Source organism: Ascochyta rabiei, chromosome 1, assembly GCF_004011695.2.
Source record: "Ascochyta rabiei chromosome 1, complete sequence".
Lineage (NCBI taxonomy): Eukaryota > Fungi > Ascomycota > Dothideomycetes > Pleosporales > Didymellaceae > Ascochyta > Ascochyta rabiei.
This window is the reverse complement of record NC_082405.1, coordinates 1,597,990-1,618,982: the sequence shown is the minus strand read 5'-3', so window position 1 is coordinate 1,618,982 and position 20,993 is coordinate 1,597,990. Positions and strand designations below refer to the sequence as shown.

General features: G+C 53.6%; 5 protein-coding genes across 5 annotated transcripts, besides 5 other annotated features; 3 read left to right on the top strand and 2 right to left on the bottom strand.

The window, feature by feature from the left end:
- Positions 1 to 62: 62 nt before the first annotated feature.
- Positions 63 to 4,555, top strand: EKO05_0000472 (Sterol 3-beta-glucosyltransferase; the record flags this gene model as incomplete). Its single annotated transcript, XM_038936377.1, has 4 exons — positions 63 to 917; positions 966 to 1,406; positions 1,458 to 4,214; positions 4,265 to 4,555. The coding sequence occupies 4 exons, from the start codon at positions 63 to 65 to the stop codon at positions 4,553 to 4,555; spliced, it is 4,344 nt and encodes a 1,447-aa protein (XP_038803012.1).
- Positions 4,556 to 4,776: 221 nt separating this feature from the next.
- Positions 4,777 to 4,822: a tandem repeat.
- A 384-nt stretch (positions 4,823 to 5,206) lies between these two features.
- Positions 5,207 to 5,246: a tandem repeat.
- Positions 5,247 to 5,379: 133 nt separating this feature from the next.
- Positions 5,380 to 5,418: a tandem repeat.
- A 26-nt stretch (positions 5,419 to 5,444) lies between these two features.
- On the top strand, positions 5,445 to 7,951 carry EKO05_0000471 (Protein-serine/threonine phosphatase; the record flags this gene model as incomplete). Its single annotated transcript, XM_038936882.1, has 3 exons — positions 5,445 to 5,695; positions 5,760 to 7,121; positions 7,168 to 7,951. The coding sequence occupies 3 exons, from the start codon at positions 5,445 to 5,447 to the stop codon at positions 7,949 to 7,951; spliced, it is 2,397 nt and encodes a 798-aa protein (XP_038803011.1).
- Positions 7,952 to 7,986: a tandem repeat.
- Positions 7,987 to 8,780: 794 nt separating this feature from the next.
- Positions 8,781 to 8,908: a tandem repeat.
- A 48-nt stretch (positions 8,909 to 8,956) lies between these two features.
- EKO05_0000470 (uncharacterized protein) lies at positions 8,957 to 10,743 on the top strand (the record flags this gene model as incomplete). Its single annotated transcript, XM_038936995.1, has 3 exons — positions 8,957 to 9,028; positions 9,098 to 10,267; positions 10,318 to 10,743. 3 exons carry the CDS (start codon positions 8,957 to 8,959, stop codon positions 10,741 to 10,743), a joined length of 1,668 nt encoding a protein of 555 aa, XP_038803010.1.
- Positions 10,744 to 11,202: 459 nt separating this feature from the next.
- EKO05_0000469 (uncharacterized protein) lies at positions 11,203 to 15,354 on the bottom strand (the record flags this gene model as incomplete). Its single annotated transcript, XM_038936798.1, has 4 exons — positions 11,203 to 11,528; positions 11,594 to 11,923; positions 11,985 to 13,470; positions 13,558 to 15,354. 4 exons carry the CDS (start codon positions 15,352 to 15,354, stop codon positions 11,203 to 11,205), a joined length of 3,939 nt encoding a protein of 1,312 aa, XP_038803009.1.
- A 3,615-nt stretch (positions 15,355 to 18,969) lies between these two features.
- EKO05_0000468 (uncharacterized protein) lies at positions 18,970 to 20,770 on the bottom strand (the record flags this gene model as incomplete). The annotated part of the gene is made up of 3 exons (XM_038936570.1): positions 18,970 to 20,153; positions 20,206 to 20,292; positions 20,341 to 20,770. The coding sequence occupies 3 exons, from the start codon at positions 20,768 to 20,770 to the stop codon at positions 18,970 to 18,972; spliced, it is 1,701 nt and encodes a 566-aa protein (XP_038803008.1).
- Between the last annotated feature and the right edge of the window lie 223 nt (positions 20,771 to 20,993).

Below are 20,993 nucleotides of genomic sequence, written 5' to 3'. Positions count from 1 at the left end.
CGACCTCCGAGCGCCTAACCGCCCGTGAAGCTACCGCAACGTAAACGTGTGCACCACACAACATGGCGTCGCAAGACAGAGGGAGGGCTAGGTCGAGCCGCAGGTTGAGTAAGAAGCGTAGAGACCTGGACGAGAAGCCACGCAGGCGATCGCTCGATATACCGGAGCGCTTCAAGGATGGGGAAGATGCGGACGACGACGTGACGGCGCCGAAGAAGAACAACACCTTGTCGATGAACCAGTCCATTTTCTCTATGATTGCGCGCGCGGGGCAGCAATCGCACAAGGACCTGGCGACCATGCACGAGGTAGACTCGGGCGACAGCGACGAAGAAGGCAAGAAGCGCCAGGCTTACCACGGCTTGGACGGCGCCGCACGATTGAGCCGCCTGAGCTCAGCGAACGACTTCCCACAGCCGACCGAGGAGCTGCAGGCCGACCAGTCCCACCAAGGCAAGCAGCACCGCAGGGTCTTGTCGGAACACAAGCTGTTGCGCTCACTACCCAGACCAAAGAGTCGAAAGGACGCTAGATCAAAAGACCACCCCATGGAACAGATGTCGTCCTCTCAGCTTCTGCCACCAAGACCGCCTCTTCCGGAGTCTTCTCCCTCTGTATCCCCGAGCGAACGATCGTCCATGACGAAGCCCAAAGCTACCGCTGACGAAGATACCAATGTTGAGAACGTGAGGAGTTCAGAGAGAAGCAGTAGCTATGGAAGCTCAGCTGGGATGGCCAAGACTCCAGCAGTGCCCGTCACTCTGGCTCAACGAATACGGCAGATATTCGAGTTTGAGGATGTCGAAGAGGTAATCTCAGAGTATCCTTGCTGGCTGCTCCAGAGCATCCTATTGCAGGGGTACATGTACATTACGCAGAAGCATATCTGCTTCTACGCATACCTCCCCAAGAAACATGTAAGCAGTCGAGAGTAGCCGCACGCGGCCTGTGTTGACATGTTGCAGTACGATGTCAGTAAGACTGGCTACCTGTTCAAGCGCGGCCGATCCAAGTACAATAGATACTGGTTTATTCTACGAGGCGATATTCTGTCCTACTACACGAACCCGGCAGAGCTATACTTCCCGCGCAACCGCATAAACTTACAGTACGCCATCTCCGCCGAGATACTCGAAGCCAGGAAGAAGAATGAGGAAGAGACTGCATTTACCGTGACCACCGATGAGGGATCGTTTCAGTTCAAGGCGGACAGTGCTGCGAGCGCGAAAGAATGGGTGAGGTCTATCCAGAAAGTCATTTTCCGGACACACAACGAAGGGAACAGTGTCAAGATCTCCCTGCCCATCCAAAACGTGCTGGAGATTGAAGAGAGCGCCATACTTGACTTTGCGAACACTGTCAAGGTCAGAGTGATCGACAACGACGAGACGTTTGCCATCGATGAGGTACACATCAGTTATTCTACCTGTAGCAGAAGCCTCGCTGACATTAGGTAGTACTTCTTCTCATTCTTCAACAACGGCCAGGACGCACTTAACGTTTTGCGGATCATGATCAATGACAACGAGCACCACCAAACAACTGAATCTCATAACGACCCAGAAGCTGTCACGCCCACAGCGTCACCGAACGCTGGTGCAAAGTCGCCGTACGGCTCACCCGTCGTGGAGAATGTTCGCGCGACTCTCTCACCACTACCAGCCCCGCACGCTGGAAGATCAAGCATTGGCAATATGTCTGCTCGATCCAGCGTGGATGCGTGCCGAAAGGGCTGGGATGCGCGCCGCAGTATGGATGCTAGTCGCACGTCCCACCGCCCAAGTCAAGAGGTGCGACGCAGCTTTAGTAGAGGCCGCCACGACCTGCAAACGAGGAGACGCCCGGGGGATCAATCACCGTTGTCACCAAGAGCAACGGATACGGAGTCTGCCACTACTTCACTCGAGCGTGACACGGAGTCTTCCGCTGCGATACAGTCTATGGATGAGAGCGGCGCATCCGCGTCCCAGATCTTGAACCGATCCGATGTGTTTCGAGCGCCAGCGAACCATTCACCTGTTGTTGCCTCTGATCTATCAGGGCCACTAGCGCGATACTCGCATGACACAACGCGCTCTTCGGGGCGAGGGAGACAACCACCGAAAACAACGCAACATTTGAACAGTGGCATCAGCGCAAAGGCGCCGGCTGTCGCATCCGAAACCACAGAAGACGATGTGGAAGCAGGCCTAGCCCAACCACGACTGTCAGGCTCATCATCAGCGCTCCAAGATATCGCGTCTTACCCTCTGAATAAAGCTACAGGTCTTGCAGGCTTCCTTCGAAATCGATCGAAAAAGATGGGCAACTTACTCGCAACCGAATCAATGGGGTACTACGAAAAGGTCTCTGGCATGCTGGCTGGCGGACGCAAGCACTACAACACTGTAGAAGGGCTCGAAACCGGTGATGAAGTACACGGCTACGAAGACGACGAGGACGCAGTCAAAGCGGCTGAGAATTTCAGAGAGCATTTCGCCTTTCCTGAGACGGAGATACTTCAGTCCTCCTTCTTTGCATCACTACAGCGAGTGTTGCCCAACTATGGCAAAATCTACGTTAGCGGCAAATACTTTTGCTTCCGTAGCCTGATGCCTACATCGAAAACGAAGATCATCCTGCCCATGAAGGACATCGAGAATGTCAACAAAGAGAAGGGGTTTCGGATCGGCTATCACGGCCTCGCTATTGTCATAAGAGGGCACGAGGAGCTCTTCTTCGAATTTTCGAAAGCTGAGTACCGCGACGAATGCGCTATCACTGTGCTCCGCATATTGGAGAGCGCAAAGTACTTGGAGGACAGATACTCGTCTTCTTCAGGAATCGACAGTGATGACGAAGCGGCAAAAGCTGAGCATGATCTTCTTCAACAAGCGCGAAAAGAGACCGCGGATGACCCGCAGATCGATGTATCTGACATTGTCCACGCTACCGATCACGACCGTATCCCGCTGATTTTCGACGATCCACTTGCCTCATTTGTCGATTTCAAACCGGCAGAATCGCTTACAGTCGTCTGTCTTACGATCGGATCTCGTGGCGACGTGCAGCCCTACATCGCACTGTGTAAGGAGCTCCTGAAAGAGGGCCACAAGCCGCGAATAGCAACCCATGCAGAGTTCGAGCCGTGGGTTCGAAAGCACGGTATCGACTTTGCGCCCGTTGATGGCAACCCGGCAGAGCTCATGCGAATTTGCGTTGAGCACGGCATGTTCACGTACAATTTCATGAAAGAAGCGAATTCCAAATTCCGAGGCTGGCTTGACGACGTCTGCAGCTCTGCGTGGCGAGCTTGCCAGGGTGCCGATGTTTTGATTGAGAGTCCAAGTGCGATGGCTGGTATCCATATTGCAGAAGCGCTCGAAATTCCTTACTTCCGTGCCTTCACAATGCCCTGGACGCGTACCCGAGCCTATCCACATGCTTTCTCAGTTCTAGAGAAGAAGATGGGAGGCGGTTACAACAGCATCACATACATCACCTTCGACGCCATCTTCTGGACAGCGATTTCTGGTCAGATTAACAAGTGGCGTCGTCGAGAGCTTGGGCTGCAAAACACTTCCCAAGCCAAGATGCAGGCCAACTCTCGACCATTTCTGTACAACTTCAGTCCTCACGTGGTACCTCCGCCGCTTGATTGGCCAGACTGGATTCGTGTAACGGGTTACTGGTTCCTGGATGAGGCCGACATGTACGAGCCGCCCGCTGACCTAAAAGCTTTCATCGAAAAAGCACGAAGTGATGACAAGAAGCTCGTCTACATTGGCTTTGGTTCCATTGTAATCGACGACCCAGCCGCTTTGACTAAGACTGTAGTAGACTCTGTCCTCAAGGCAGACGTGCGCTGTGTCCTGTCAAAGGGCTGGTCAGACCGTCTGGAAACGAAGGACGCATCGAAGCCTGAGATTCCTCTACCGCCAGAGGTGTTCCAGATCCAGGCTGCTCCGCACGATTGGCTGTTCAAGCAGATGGATGCCGCAGTACATCATGGTGGATCTGGCACAACGGGAGCAAGTTTGCGAGCTGGCATTCCGACTGTCATCAAGCCTTTCTTTGGTGATCAGTACTTCTTCGCTCAACGCGTAGAGGATCTCGGTGTTGGTGTATGGCTGAAGAAGGTCAATACGAGCGTCTTCAGCCGAGCTCTCTGGGAAGTGACCAACAGCCAGCGGATGATCGTCAAGGCGAAGGTACTCGGACAGAAGATTCGGAAGGTGTGTACTGAGATTGGACAAATCCGTCGTTATCCACTAATTTGAGGCAGGACAACGGCGCACAAGTTGCGATACAGACGATTTACCGTGAGCTAGACCGCGCTCGCACGCTCATCAACAAGCACGCCAGGCAGGGCGACGAGCACACCGATGGATTTGAGGACGACTGGACCATGATCGAAGATGGGGACAAGGTCGATGTTGCGCCGTTTGAGGCGCAGCAGGCCGTCACAGGGATGACTCAAAACGCATCACGGACGGGTGGCGGTATGCTGGCTCTAGGAAGCATGACAATGAGAGGAGCGCAGACGCGCATTTCGGAGTCTGCGGATAGAGGTTGAGCGTTTAGGGAATCGTTGGTTACCAGCAGGGCGTTTTAGGAGCTAGGAAGATTGATAGACACGACCGCTCACGACACCATGGCTTGGGCGCCAACTTAGATGACTGTAATTCATGATAGCTACCTCGTGGCCGTGCACTGATCTGCAGCATACATAGTTCCGTGACGTTCGTGACAGCAGCCTGTCCAGTATCTCTGTGCATGTTGCCGTGCAGGTCAAGCCATGAGCATGAGCATGAGCACGAGCACGTGCCAAGCATGAACAGAGGGGGGTTGCCTGGACTGACCAAGCGTAGGGAGAAGACGCCCCTTGCCATCAGCGTGCAAGTCAACACACGACACTGAAGCGTGCATGGAGCTCTTTGTCTTCTTCGAGTGCCTGCCTTTGGCAAATACGAACGTCTTCGTTTGATACCTCTTCGAGGCAATGTGCGTGGTGCGGTCGCCAAGGCTCTAAGACCCCTGTCTAGGTAGCTCTCGATGCATTTAAGCTCCAAGCCCCTCCTCCTTTGGAGCTCCAGCAGCTTTTGTGCTTTTACGGCGGTGTACATCCCTGTCCCTGTCCGTACGCGATTTCTCCGCAACAGCCAGTCGTACCGCATTGCTGCGCGCCTGCACCCCACGAGCCTCCCCACAACCATCTCCCTCCATTACTGCCACTGCCACTGCCACTGCCGCTGTCACTGCCACTGTTGCTGTTACTGTAATTGCTTCGCGCATCGCGTCATAGCTCCGTCGGCTCTAGTGACACGCGCCCAAGCTCCCCCAACTCCCGCGGAACTGTCCCGAATGCGCCGACTTGCGCAACGCGACTGCCCCAAACATCACGCCCACGCCCACGCCCACGCCCACGCCCACGCCCACAATCGCATGCGCAGCCTCGACACGTGATGAAGATCTCATCGCCTTCGGGCCTGCACTATCCCATCGTCGTGCTCGAGCTGCTCAAGAAGCCTGACGATGACGTAACGCGCTCGGAGCGCCTGTTCACGTACACGTACGAGAGCACAGTGACGGAAACGGACAAGTGGGGGGAGGACAAGACGCTGAAGAAGAAGCTCACCGCGCACTTTGATGCGAGCACCGAGGGCAAGATATCGCGCTGGTACATCAAGGCCGGCACCGTCGTCGCGCGCTCTGGGTAAGCTGCCCGCGCTGCACACGTTGCCCTTGGTTTTGCGCTCACGCTGACGCCATGTGTCCAGAACCGAAATCATCGAGATCGAGGAGCCATGTACGCACGAGATCCAGTTTGGCGGTCTCTGCGCTGAGTGCGGCCAGGACATGACCAAGGTCGACCATCTCACCCAATCTCGCAACACCGACCGTGCGACGGTCAACATGACCCACGACAACGTCGCCCTGCTCGTCAGCCACAAGGAAGCCGTGCGTGGCGAGGAGGAGACCAAGAAGCGGCTGCTGGGCGCGAAGAAGCTGACGTTGATTGTCGATCTTGACCAGACCGTCATCCACACCACCTGCGAGCGCACCATTGCCGAGTGGAAGGCGGATCCAGAGAACCCCAACCACGATGCAGTCAAGGACGTCGAGGGCTTTCAGCTTGCCGACGACAACGTCTCGAATGTAGCTGCGAATTGGTACTACGTCAAGATGCGCCCAGGGCTCAAAGCCTTCTTTGACAGAATTTCGAACAAGTACGAGATGCATGTCTACACAATGGCTACCCGCGCATATGCGCAAGCCGTGTGCAAGATCATCGACCCCGAGCGCAAGTACTTTGGCGACCGCATTCTCAGCCGCGACGAGAACTACACAGATAAACTGAAGAGCCTGCAGCGACTCTTCTATCAGAACACAGCCATGGTGGTCATCATCGACGACAGAGCAGACGTCTGGCAGTACAGTCCCCACCTCGTCCGCGTGCCCGTCTTCAACTTCTTCCCTGGCGCTGGCGACATCAACGCAAGCTTCTTACCTAAGCAGCAGGAGCTCGTTACACAGTCGAGACCCGCCCCAGCTCCCACACAGAGGACTGAAAATGTCCCTGTAGCTACCCCTGACGCCGGCGAATCTACCGAGGTCACACCCGTGGAAGGTACCGACGGTGTCCCGGATGCGCTGGAGCAGCAGTTGCTCTCTATGGCGTCTCCCGAGACACTGGACGAGCAGACCAAGGAGCAAGAAAAAGTCATCATCGCCCAGCAAACCGAGAGGCCTCTGCTGCAGCAACAGCTCATGCAGGACAAGGCGGACGAAGAGGCAGAGTGCAGCGAAGAGCCCGTTGCGATAGCAAATGGCGACTTGCAGCACTCGGAGCCTCCGAAACAGCGACACAGCATTCTGCATGACGATGATCGAGGCCTGGATGTCATCGAAAACAACTTGAACCGTGTACACGCTGCGTTTTACGACGAGTACAGAAGGTCAAAGGCGGTGGGACCGGCAGGACGTGTCGCAGCGCTCAAGGGCGAGAGAAGCCCCAAGAAGCGGATGAATGACACTATTCCTGATGTTGCTGAGCTGATGCCGGAGATCAAAGAGCAAGTACTCGGTGAGGCAGTGGTGGTGTTCTCTGGCATAATCCCGCTTGGCGTTGACGTTCAGACGTGAGTAGCAAGGCGATGCTTGGCGAAGGCTGCTAACGTTGACCAGATCTGATTTCGCGCTTTGGATCAAGAGCTTTGGCGCCGAAGTAAGCACCAACATAAGTCGACGGACAACGCACGTCATCGCCAACCCGGATCGCAAAACGACCAAGGTCAAGAAAGCGGCGCGCTATGAGCACATCAAGATTGTGAACCCAGAGTGGATGTTGCAGTGCTGCTCGAGGTGGGAGCATGTCGACGAGACTCCTTACCTCATTGAAATCGACCCAGCGGACCGCGGCGGCTCGCCGTTCGAGGACGACAGCATCAATGCATCAGGCGACGAGGAGACAGACGATGTTGCTGATTCGCCCGTGACGCTCAACCTGACTGCCGACACGTGGGACTCGGTGGACGACGAGCTAGCCGACTTTCTGGATGGGGACGACACGGACGGCGAGCACGCGTCGGAATCCGAGGGGGAAGGCTCGGACGACAGCACAGCATCCACATGCAGCAAGAACCAGAAGAAGCGAAAGCGTACCAACGGCAACGCTACCGATGGCAGCGAGGCGGAAGAGAGCGACAGCAGCGTCACCAGCACATCCCGACTGCAGAGACGGAAGAAGCGCACAATGGAAAGAGTAACGTCGTTGGCGAACGTTGTGAGTGCAGAGAAGTCTTCAGGCCTACCGACACCAGAGGCAACAGGACCCGAAGCGGTGTCGACGGGCGACGAAAAGGAAGGGCCTGAAGGCAATGGCGTTGCAGCCGACCTGCAAGACGACTACGACGACGGGCTGGAGGCCGAGCTGCTAGCGGGCTTCGACAGCGACGATGGCGAAGCATGAGTGAGTGTGATTGTGAGTGTGATTGTGATCTGATTCGCCTGCATAGCGTGGTGTTTTGCATTTGGCGTTCTTGTTGGGGGGCGGGGGCGTGTACGGATATAGGGGGTTTGGGTCACGATCTGGATATCTCGAGAGCGCTCTTTGTTTGCATGTACGTTCTGTCCCCATAGTTGAACAGCGGCGCGGGAATCTGCGCGACTCCATGATCGACTATGCACACACGATGTCCATGATATGATGATACACGGGAACGCTCTGGTACTGGTGTGGCGTATGACGTGATGCAACGACGTGCTCGTGGACAGAGCGGCGACGGATCCCTGCAGACGGGTCGAGCCAATGGGAGCCAGCCAGGTGCGCCTACCCCAGCTTCCGAGTGGGGCAGTTGGCTCTTTGGCTCTTTGGTTCTTGGGCTCTTGGGCTCTTTGGCTCTTGGGCTCTTGGGCTCTCAAGCTCTCGGGCTCTTTGGCTCTTTGGCTCTTGGGCTCTCAAGCTCTCGGGCTCTCAAGCTCTTTGGCTCTTGGGCTCTCAAGCTCTCGGGCTCTCAAGCTCTTTGGCTCTTGGGCTCTCAAGCTCTCGGGCTCTCAAGCTCTCAAGCTCTCGAGGCGAGGCTGAAGGTCCCTTGTTGTGCTGCAGCTTCGTGCTCAGCGTTGCCCTTCTCTTCTCTCCCTCTCGCTGGAGCTGCTCCCTGGCTGTGCCGGTCAGGTGGTGTCTCTGACTGCACCCAGCGACCGAGCAGCAAGCCCATTGCTATACACACGCACGCCCAAGCACGGTTCGTTCTACCAAGCAGCTTGCAACGTGCAGCTGCTTTGAGAGCCGCCGCCAGCATTCTCCATTCTCCATTCTCCACACTCCCAGCTCCAGGCTCCAAGCTCCAGGCTCCATTCTCCACACTCCAAGCTCCATTCTCCAAGCTCCAGGCTCCATTCTCCACACTCCAGGCTCCACACTCCAGATTCCAACCCCGTCCGGCCACCGACTCGTCCACGACGCTGAGCAACCATGTCTCCGCAGATCCCGAGTCCGGACTTTACCACTCTCCCCACAGACCTCAAGACGCTGGTCGTCGACCATGTAAGTCGACTGCCCCACGCTGCCCCACGCTGCCCATACCACGCCGGCGCGCAGCTGACCGCCTTTCAGATCAGCCGTCCCACCGACCTCAAGAGCTTGTGCCTCACCTCCAAGCAGCTCCGCGAAATCACCGTCCGCCGCCTGTACCGCCAAGTCACCATCGACGTCGGCTCCAGCAAAGACACGCGCCTTGGCGCCTTCCTCAACCCCAAAAACATCGGCCTGCCACACATCCGCAAGCTCGACTTGTACCTGACAGAGGTGCTCGACAAATGCAACCAGATACACCAGGCCAACTTCGCTGTCCGCATGATCCTGGAGCTGCTGCCCGAGAACATACTCGACAAATTCTCGTGGCATCCCTGGTCGCCCTTCTCCGCCGACAACCTGGTCCTGCTGTACAAGAAGCAGAAGCGTCTGAAGTGGGCAGAAAGCATCGCCCTCGACAGACATGTACTGGACCAACTACAGAAGATTCCAGGCTTCAAGGAGCAATTCGCCAATGTTCGCAAGATTGGCCTATACCCAGACTCTCGAGAGGTCCTCGAATACTGCCATTTCATCCTGAAGCACACGTCCAATCTCGATAAGATCACATTGCATGCAAGTTTCGAGGACAGTGACGTCCCAATACCAGACAGAGAACTCAACGACTCGTCCACTGGCCCTGGTCTCATCACGTCCACCATATTTAGCCACATGCAACCATTTGCAAAGTGCACGCCTCTTGCGCTCAAGGAGATTACACTGCAGAAACTTGGCCTGCGGTATGCAGCAGACACCTACTGTAAACTCATCGACTTCCGCACCGTCAAAAGCATTCGCACCTTCACTTGTACTGGCACCGATGCCTTGTTCGCCGAGTTGAGCAAGAGCACCAAATTGCCGCAGAAGCTAGACACCTTGGAGGTCAAACTCGCAGACAATCCCGAAAACGATGGTCTGGGCGCCTTGGATGGCTTCCTGTGCCTCGTTTCCGGCATCAAGGTCCTCACACTGGACTACTCGGGTGTGAACAGCCTGCCTGCCTCTGCCGGCATTGTGAGACACGGCAAGACGCTCATTCAGTTGAGCATTCACGCCTCAAGGGCGCCTGAAGAATGTGACGATGAGCTGGTGTACGACTATGCCTCGTTCTCGCAGATTTGCAAGGACTGCACGTTGATCGAACAGCTCTCTGCAGCATTTCCTAAAGTAAGCGTCGTCCGACCCAAGAGCGAAAGCTTTGCCAACTTCGAGGTAAGTCTCTCCAACTTTGATCCATTGCCCTGCTCCCTGACTTGTCGTAGAACTGCCTCGGTGACCTTCCCAGTCTCGTGACGCTCAACGTTACCACCTGGCCTACAACACATCCGTCGTCGAGTAAACTCCCCCGCAAGATTTACGAACATCTCCTTGCAGGCCTCGCACAACAAGGTTTTGAGACCAGCGCCAAACACGCAAAAGCTCAGGGCCGTAGCTCCAAACTTGCCATTGTTGCGTTCGGTGCCTCAGATCGCGTGTACGACCGCGAAGACAGCGAGAACCAGATCATCTTCGTCAAGGGACGGCAAACAGATCCATTGGGCAACGAAAAAAGCACGGCGGTACAGATTGGTTGGTGTCTGAGGAAATTTATAGATGCGGGCGCCAAGAGCGATGTCCTTGACTTCTCGTTGAGCCATACGTGCAGACCACCGACAGAAGATCCACCAAGTAGCGAAGATTCTGATTAGAGATGGAAGCTACGGCGCGGGCGCTTGGTGAGGCTGACGAGAGGATTGCTGACGTGGATCCCCCGGAGGAAGCCGAGAGGCAGTAATTGAGTTTAACGATGCAGCATTATATCCCAAATTCAAACACTGACCACGAAGCATTCATGGAATGCAGACATTGACCACGGAGTATTCATGGAATGCAGACATTGACCACGGAGTATGCATGGAATGCAGTGTTTGCTGGTGAGTTGTAAGCCGTCCAATTTCCCATCTCTGTCCTTTACCAGGCAGAGTCACGGTGAGTCTGAGCGTACTGTGGAGAAGAAAGTGCCTACACAGGCAGCCCATGTTACGATTCTATACGAGAAACAGAAACATGAGTGCTGCTTGCTTGCGTGTTGTTTCCAAGTATGCCAGAAATATCCAAAAGGTGCACCTCACGCCCGCGCCGTCAGAGTTGCAGGTGCGCCCTTCCTCTTACCGCCCCCCCATCTTCCTCCACAGCCTCCCCAGCCACCTCTCCTTGACCATCTTCAGCACCACATACGCCAAGAATCGGTACACCACTGCGCAGATGCCCAATGCCATGATATACATGTCCGGGTCCTTGTCAAGCTTGTACAGGGTTAGAACCTGCTGTCCCGTCGTGATAGGGCACTGCTTGTTGATCTTCTGCCAGTCCTCACACGTGAACTTTTGGTGACGGAGCGTGTACGGCGCCATGTTGCCAATCGCCCACTTCACCGGCGACAGATGGTTGAACGCTTGCAGGAAAGACGGGATGCTAAGGGACAACACGCCGCCTTGGGTCGTTGTCAGTAAAACAAATTCCACTGCGCGTGCAAGATGGAGGGGGAGAGCAGCTTACCCATGACCTGTGCAACACTCAGAAACACACTCATAATGTTCACACTGAATCCCGTGTGTGTGAACAGCGTATTGAATGCGATACCTATACTTTCACCACAGCTCGTTATGCAGAACGCATTGAACGTAATGATGAAGAAGGTGCTTGCGTCGCGCTCCAGTCCGCATGCGAGTACCGTGAGGATTGCAAAAACGATACAAGAGATGATCTCAAAAGGTGTGGTGATCGATATGTAGGTCAGGAAGAAGGCTTCGACTCCATAGATGCGGTCCGCGTAGTCTCGATAGAACACGTCACGCTCGGTCGGGTAGGTGGCGATGTTGTTCAACACTGGGTAGAGCCGTCAGTAAGTGATGGCTCTCCAAGAAAACGAAAACGGGACAGAACTCACTACCGACAAAGTAAAGCGGCGCAATTTCCACCAAGAACCCCATACGATTCTGAATAGCGAAGTAGTCATTCTTCAACGGTGCGAAGAAGAGTGCCAACACGATACCCAGGCCTACGACTTGCATGATCCTTGCGACGATCAGGTCGGGCATACGAAAGAAGTTCTTTGTTGCACGGCGGATGAGGATCGAGTACGCGGCTGCAAAGCTCGCAGGCTCGCGCGCAAGGCTTCCAAGTTCGGCAGGTGTAGCTATCGAGCCGGTTCTTGTGGCTGGGAAGAGGCCAGGGTGCCACGCTTCAATCAGCATGCGAACCTTTTCTCTGCTGGCTTCTTCGCGTGATTCGTGTTGGAGGTCGACGGTGATGAGATCGAGTGCAAAATCCGCCGGGTTTACGTGTTCAGGGCAGACGTAGCCCTGTGCAGCAAAGTGCGGGAGCAGCTGAATGGCTGGTCCTGCAAAGACGGGATGACCACCACGAGCGAGGAGCATGATGTTGCCGAAGCGAGCGAACAAGTCTGAGCGTGGTTGGTGAATAGTGACGATGAGTGTGCGGCCTTCGTGTGCGAGACCAAGGAGAACATCCATAATGGAGAGTGCAGTGAAGGCATCGAGACCTGAGAGTGGCTCATCAAGAAGCAGGACGCGCGGTTCAGTCAGAATCTGTACTGCAATGGTAACTCTGCGTTTCTCGCCGCCGCTGATGCCTTTGATGACGTCGTTACCAATGAGATTGTCTGCACAATCTTTGAGACCCATCTTCAACAGTATCTCCTCGGCCTTTTGCACCTTCTGTTGCTTATCCATCCACTTCGGCAGACGTAGACCGGCGGCGTAGCGGAGTGTTTCGCGAACAGTGAGGGAAGCCAAGAGGGCGTCGTCATCTTGAGTAACGAAAGAGCAGATGGAGTGAACGACGTCTTCTGAAGGTGCTAAGCCATTGAAGGTCATGGTGCCGAAAGCTTTGTATCGCGTCGAAAGATCATCCTTCAATCGACCAGCCATGCTGTTGAGGAGCGATGTCTTTCCAGAACCGGACGGCCCCATGATGACGTTCAGTGAACCTGGCTGAAACTCTGCTGTAAGCGGGTTGAGGATTGACTTCGTCGTCTGCTTACGCAAAGTGCGTTTCTCGATGTTTAGACCGAACCCTTCAAGGCGGATGTTAATAGTCCTTATTTCGTTAGGCGTTTGCTCGCTCATCTTCTCTTTGCCTGCAGAACCGTCTATGTTGGATGGCCGAGCGCGAGCCATGGCGATTTCTGCCTTCCAATACTTAAGGAGGACGGCTGCTCCGACGTAGAAGGCGAACACATAACCAATCAAAGCGAGGATGGGTCGCCATATCCACTCCTTTGGGAAGCCAAGAGAGTCCATGATAAACTTGCCGGTATACTCTTTGCATGCTTCGTCTGAAGGGCCACCAGCAGGACAGTCGTAGAAGCTACCAGTGAACTCATTGGCGCATAGAGCCCCAAAAGCATAGAACTGTGGAAGATATCAGCGTTTGTGAACATTTGTTAAACTATAACCAAGGAAGCAAATGAAACGGATGAATAGAAAACGCAGACTTACTACGTAGGCGGTCCACTTGGTCCATCGCACATAAATAGGGATGGTGTTCGACTGTATGAAGTATCCACATGCCATGGATTGCAGAGTGTAAGCAAGATTGGCGACAAGACTGGCACCTGCAAAATTTCTGGAGATGGCCACGCAAACCATGGCAAAACACACTGCAATGTAATGTTCAAGCAAAATGACGCTGAAGAATATAAGGAATTCGCCGCCGTCGGCCTGAAACCCCACCATAAAATAGTAGATGAGGGAGAAAATGAGCGGTACGGGTAGATCCTCGATAGGAAATCGTGCCAAACGCCTCGAGATGAGGAATGCTGGTATGCTGACGACGCCTTGTCGAGCTTCCTCGTCGAACAGCTGAATGTCATCAGTAAGCCGGTAAGTCTCAAAGAGCAATATCAAATAGCCTTGAAGTGCTGCTGCGTTGTACAGTGCGCCTTGCCGAGAGCGAATCCCAGATAGAGAGCCATCAACGTGCAAGAATATCCACCCAGTGATGACAGCCATACTGATAGCCTCCAGAAGACTGCCGAACATGCCCATCGGATCTCGAATAGTCACAACCAAGGTTCGAGTAGTCAACACTCGAATCTGTTGGATCATAGATGAATGTCTTGACACCAACACCTTCGTCGGCTGAGGCTCAGCAGGCGCAGTAAGGAAGCTCTGTTCACCCTTCTCGCTGGACATCTTGTCGTACTGTAGTCTCCATGCTCTTTTGATGTGTTCAACTCTCTCTTCAGCAACGGCCTCTGCTTCTTCGCTTCTGTTGTCGACACTGACTACATCGATAAGATATTCAGCTGGGTTCGTGAATGGCGGCATCGTGTGGCCGAGCTGTGCGAAGTAATTGAGACATTCTTCTGCGCCACCTGCATACGCCGGACTGCCCCTTGTGAGTAGTATCAAGTTATCGAACAAGCTCCAGATCTCTGATCGAGGCTGGTGAATTGTGACGACAATCGTTCTACCCTTTCGAGCAAGGTTCTGTAGAGTCTTGACCACCTGATAGGCGCTTGTGGAATCAAGACCAGTGGTGGGCTCATCCAGCCACAGTAGGCTTGGGTTGGAGAGAAGCTGAACACCCAGGCTTGTCCGCCTCTTCTCACCACCACTACAGCCTTTGTGCGCATGATTTCCTATCCGGGTTTCTGCCGCCTCCTTCAGGCCCAACTCTGTAATGACTTCTTCGACTAGTTGCTTCCTTTCAGACAGGGTCACCGAGGATGGTAGACGTAGTTGCGCAGCATATGCCAAAGTCTCTCGAACAGTCAATGTTGGGAGCAAAATGTCTTGTTGTATCACATAGGCACTCTTGATGTTCAAGGTGTCTTCGCTACCATTGAACAGGGTCCGGCCAGACGTTGAGATTCGGTTTCCTCGCATGCGTCCGCTCATCTGATTGAGCAAAGACGTTTTGCCGCTGCCACTGCCACCAATGATAGCTGTGAGTGTTCCACTTCGAAGGTCGGCTGAAATATCGTCGAGGATTTTTTTCACGTGACTTTGGCCTGCTACCGCCTTCTTTTTCGAGAAGGCTTTCGCTAACGCATTGGGCGACTCGTCAACTGATACAGAGAGATGCTCGAGTCGTACAGATACAGGGTCGACCTCGCGCAAGGAGATAGCATTGTCTGCGTGCGACGCGTGAGACCGAACTGGATGAATCGATTCGGGAAGTGGCTGCTTCTGTTTGTCGATCCCCTGCTCTTTCGCAGGAACTCCAGCCTCAGCGCCTAGCTCGTGGCTCCTGTGGTCGACGCCTGCCCTACTCTTGCCCGTTGACTCCATGGCGTCTGAGATCAGGGTGGCGTGCTCATGATGAGTGTGTGAAAACAAAGAAAGAGCAACGGCAGGCCACACGTCCACCTCCAGTGATTTCGTGGCACGGGGCAGCTCAATCAATCTCACTCGAATGCACGGCGACAGTGTCTTGGATGTCGCTTGCCAACCGAAGTTGATCACCCCCGCTACGCTACACCTTATCTAGCCCGCGAATCGTCTGCCTACGAGGAGAGTACAAACACCACAACCATCAGGAAGTTCATACTGGTTCTTCGACACGGAAGGTAGCACCGCGATCAGCGAGGTGGGCTACAGGGTCAGCACTTGTCAGTCCTGACTCCTGAGCTGCTTGAACGGGCACGGCCAGCCGAGTGTGTTCAAACCGCAACGGCTCGTCTACGAAACAAAGAATCGTGTTGCTGGTGAAACGTCGAAACGCTTCTGGCTGTAAAATCTGTGGGGGTTCGCTCCGCTCGGCGCATTGGAGAACCTGGGGACGGTCGCACGACAGACACTACCAACCTTCGACGGCACAGGGCACAGACCCGTAAAGTTGTACCACCTCGGCACAGTCGACCACACCTCCTTCGCTCGGCTTCGACACTTGCTTTCTCCTTCTCTTACACAATTTTTTTTGCTTCCAAGCTGTGTACATTTGCGTTGGTAAAGTGCAACATAAGCTGCAGCAGCAAATAGAGCCGGGCGCTACCGTATCTGTGTGCGCATTTGCGCAACGCCCTCGTTTTACTAGTAAAAACATCAAATTTTTACAACTTTCGAGCTAACTATCTCCTCAAATAGAGATTAACTATATTTTATATCAAGGTTTTTAAAATCAGACCTTTAGGTATAGAGTCAGACTATATTAAAGTACATACTTTTAGTTATTTTGACTAGTAAAAAGCGGGCGTTGCGCGCACGCATACGGTAGCTTGACGCTTGGCATGTTTGCATCCATTCCATTCTTTTGGGACTTGCGAAAGTCCTGCCGCTTATGGTTCGTCTTCTCCAAGCAGCTCTTCTCCGTTGGTCAGGTTCAGTTTTGTGGCCCTTCCGTTGTTCTGTTTGAATACCAGCCCAAGCACCCCAAAGAAAATATAGTGACGACATGAATGGACACCGGCTGGTGTGGAAGCCGACAAATCACACACCCTGATTGCTCGACCCCTCTTGCAGCTACATTTGTTGGTGTCGGACGGATGAATCCTGCGCATTGCCTAGACTCTGGAAGTTAACTACTGCATGTACATCGAGTCCTAAAGCAATGCAAATTTGCACAAACAGAAAACACGCAGAACTTGAAGTAAGGACGGCAACAGGTACTTTGACATGCGGCTTGCGGCTCTCATAACCACACCTTCAGTGCTATGCAAGGACTTCCTAGCAAAACAAAGCTATAGTGTCTCGTGTAGAGAGTGTTGCCAAATCCAGATCATCGCACCATTCAGCCCCCGTCCCACGTTATACAGCTTTTGGTCATACCTAGGCGAAAAGAATTCCGAATTCGAATCCTGGACCTACACCGACACGCCAGGGACTGACAGCCTCATACCAATGCCTGTCACCGCACTTTGATCTCGCGGTCTACGACCGATGACCTCTTCAGCCATGATCGCTCGCGCAGCGATCAGCTGCAGGTCCGCGAGGCGTTCAGTTCGCCCAACCAGCGACCCCTACCTATTCTCCATGGCGATCAGAAAACCGTTCGCATTAACAATCCAAATCATGGCGCAATCGTGTCCTTGTGGGCAGTGCATTAGCCTCGCTGACATCGGTGAGTGCGAGGCAAGCGGTAAGCTACCGGTACACGTTATCACTCCACTCTGGATCTCGCATTGTGACCTGCATCATCGACATTGTATTGCGAATCCATGCAGGCACCACCGAATTGGGTTCGCCATACGCCTTGACAGCTGGGGTATCAACTTTTTAGTGGACTGTGATCCATTTGAGGGCTCCTTGCAAGCGATGTGCTGCATTGGGAAGTGGAAGACTACTGGAAGCGTACTGGATAGTACGGAGTACATCACGAGGCACATGTGGCTGTAGGGCGGGCATGATCGAGACCTCGACAAACGGTGTGATACGATAAGGCTGACTGCTGCTGCCTTGGAACCCTGCTTATCCGAATCATCCGAAACACATGACGATCACAGAGGGAGGGGGACACGTTTGCGATCCGGAGTATGTCAGCTAGAATACCAAGATATTGAAAAGGAGGATGTGGGATTGCAACGACTCAATGAAATGCCTCGGGTCGGAAATGTGGAGACGGTGGCCTAAAAACCTCTCAAGCTCTCATCAACAGTACGAGACGCTTTGAGTGGGGGAAGAAGCTACAGACCTACCAGCATCATCTTAGAAGGGTAGAGCTACGATGCCACCTCCAGATCATCTCGGGAATCGTAGTCCCTGACCGAGGCACAGACATGACCATTCCTTACTTTTAGGCTTTTAGCCTAATCAACTGACCAACTGTACCATAGTACAAGGGGGGTGCCTAAACGGAGTAGAAATACGATTTGCCGCAGCTAGGGTCTTCTTCTTGTAAAAGATCACCAGATGCTCAGTGCAAGCGGCTCGTATTTCTACTCCGTTCAGGCACCCCCATTGTAGAGCATATTGCGCAAACTCCCGAACCGCGTGGGGGCGACGCTGGCGTCAAAGGAAGGGCCGACACTGGATACGCCAATTGCAAAGTGCAAGGTGCAAGGGCATCATGTAGAGGTCAAGTATTCAGGAAGGTATACCGAGGCTGGAGACGCTACCCCCACGCACAGCACGCAAGCCAGACCGCGAAGCTGAACCTGGCGGCGATCTGCCCATGGCTGGCTGCAATGTGTTCGGGAACCGCGACCCCCTTTTAACACGATATTGCAGATATTGTGTTCTTGAGGAGGTGCAAACTAGTGTCCCCAATCTTTCCGCATCGCACAACAGAAGTTGGCAAAACGTACGGTGCCTTTCAAAGCCTTCGGATTGGAGGAGAAACGGTGCCGCGCGGAAGCGCGGAATTCCGAGACGAGGCTCTAGACAACGCCATGCAGCTTGCCAACTCCTCATCCTGGCACTTCGGTCGATCACCATCGATCCACAAACAGAGCGCTTGGCATTCGAGCAGCACTGTAACTGTAGCCGCATTGGCGTCTGTCCAGCTACGTGTCGTGGAACCCGACTACAACATGCTTGCTATCTCTAGCTATTGACAATGCTTGCAACGAGTACCGCCGCGCCATGTGTGTGAATCTGCCTGGCCAAATGCATCATGTTTGTGCAGATCGAAGATGCAAACCAAACTCGCCAACCGTTCAAATGCTACATGTGCGCAAGAAATCCGTCGCAGAGCCGTCCCAAGGGAATGCCGTACAAAAACGGTACCCATGTTCGTTCGTCGAGAGTAATACACGCTGCACCCATGCGATGGGATATCTTATGCCGGTTCAATGCAAACCGCGCTGCCATCATGCCTCGAAGGATGCGAGCCGTCATCCCAAAAGAGCAATTTCCGGGCCAGAAGAACAATCTCCGTGTTCGATACTCCTTTTTGCTCCGTAGATGTGACCGTGATAATGCAACGACAAGAAGTGAAGTAGAATGCCCGATGAGGCGTGTAAGCCCGTCTTAGGTAGCAAGGAAGTCCCAGCCCTTTTGGTTGATGATTTTTTCCCAGTCCCAAGACTCTTGGTCTCCAGCGTCCATGAGCTTCCAGATGTCGTCAACGACTTCCTTTGCGAAGCCAATGTTCCCAAGGCCCGTGCAAGCGATAAGGCCAGCGAACGCTCGGTTGATTTCGATGCGCTGCTGCTGTTCGAATGCAGCGCAACCAATGAGAAAGAGCGGGAGAAGAACGTTGCTTTGAATCCACCCTTCAGCAGGCAGCTCATTGATGTACCGTATGCCGTCGTCTACGGCGCTCTTGATGTATGCATGGGGATCAGAGCTCTTTGTTGTGCGGTATAGATAAACCCATGTAGCCTGGCGATAAAGCATAGAGATCGTGTAGCGAGGCGTGCCTGGCGTCTGCGGACAGACCCAGCCGCGCAAACCTGAATCGATGGCATGTGCAGCAAGTAACGCTTCATAGTCCATAGTCGGTTCGACTTTGTTGTCGATGCGAGATCGCAGTCGTCGTCTCAGATTACTGATCTTAGAGATGAAGCCAAACAAGCCATCGGATACACCAATAAGACCGGCAGTCTCGGGGTTGATCTTAAACGGCAGGCTGAAGTCATCCATCATTGGTACATCAGTACCGTCCATGGAAGTAATCTGGCTTGCAATCCAGTGGTAGTAGAAAAACTCGTCGAAGAGTGACTGGAACTCTGGGTTGGCAGACTTTTGGCTCATCGCAATCTGTTTCGCAGCGACCATGTGCATACGGTATTCACCAGATGTGTTCCCATCGCAGATCGAGTGAAGGAGATGGAGCAGGATCTGAGCTACATTGGAGTCTTCATAGACCATAACTCCACCTTCTCCGGCCTTCTGGCGCTCGAGGTCATGTTTTAGGAGTTGCAATGCTTTGCCGCGATGGAATGCTTGTCGATCTTCATACTCTTGCGAGGGGTTTATGGAGTACATGTGTGAAGCAGACAAACACAGCACTGAGTGCATCAAGCCCTCGTGTTGCAGTGCCATTGGCAACAGGATCTTGGTGAAGGGGTTCGTTGCTTTATCGCCGTGCAGCGTAAGGACGGCACTAGCTCGATTGGCGAAATGTTGCAGGAGCGAACGGTCGAGGTCACTCTCAACACCTTCCATCAGAGGAGGAAGATCGAATTGAATGTCCTCACTTCGTTTCCGTGCTATACAATAGTCAATCAGCTTTTGTCATCGAAAATACAGCCAATCACCAACCTTCTGCTGCTCTTTCCTTGCCACTCTTCCAGATCTCTAGAGGCTTGTAGCCTTCGCAGTGGATGTTGTTCTTCTGACACGAAAGGCCTGTGCTCGATTAGTGCGGTTCTTGTATGGATGAGTGGCGAGATTTACAGAAGGGCTTAGTTTCATCGCACTTCTTCTTTCGTTTTCGGCATGTTGTGCAACCTGTTTTCGACCGTGCCTTGGCTTGTTTCGAAAGAGTTGTCGGTGAGCGGGGCGGATGAATCCGTGGTCGACCACGAGCTCGTCGTATTCGAACGGGTTCTGTTGGAGATATAGGAGTGTCGTCTGTCTCTTCCTTGACATCTGCTAAATCGAGCTCCGCCTCTTCGACTTTTGGTATGATATCATCGGGGCTTGTGTGTGAATTACGTCGACTGTCTGATTGTGAGTCGGAAGTCGAGAAGATGTTTGAATCAAAATTGGGTGTTGTTAAGGGAGAATCGCTGGCGGAGGACATTGAGGGCGGTGGGGACGAGCTGGTGCTCAAACGAATGGGTGCGCCTGGCGGCGAAGGGCCGATGGAAGTAGATGAGCTCATTCGGTCTGATGATGAAGCAACTTCGAGTGCTATTACCGGCAATTAGGCAACATCGGACGCAAAAGAATTTGTTGGCGTCGTGTATAGTCGAAGCTGAGATCAAGTCCAACAGCACCCAGGCTGAACTCTGTGCAGCAGAGTGTTCGACTTTGCAGCACCCCAAAGCTTTGCACTACTATTGCTAGACGTCGCTTGGCTCTGGGATAGTGGCGAGATGAAGCGA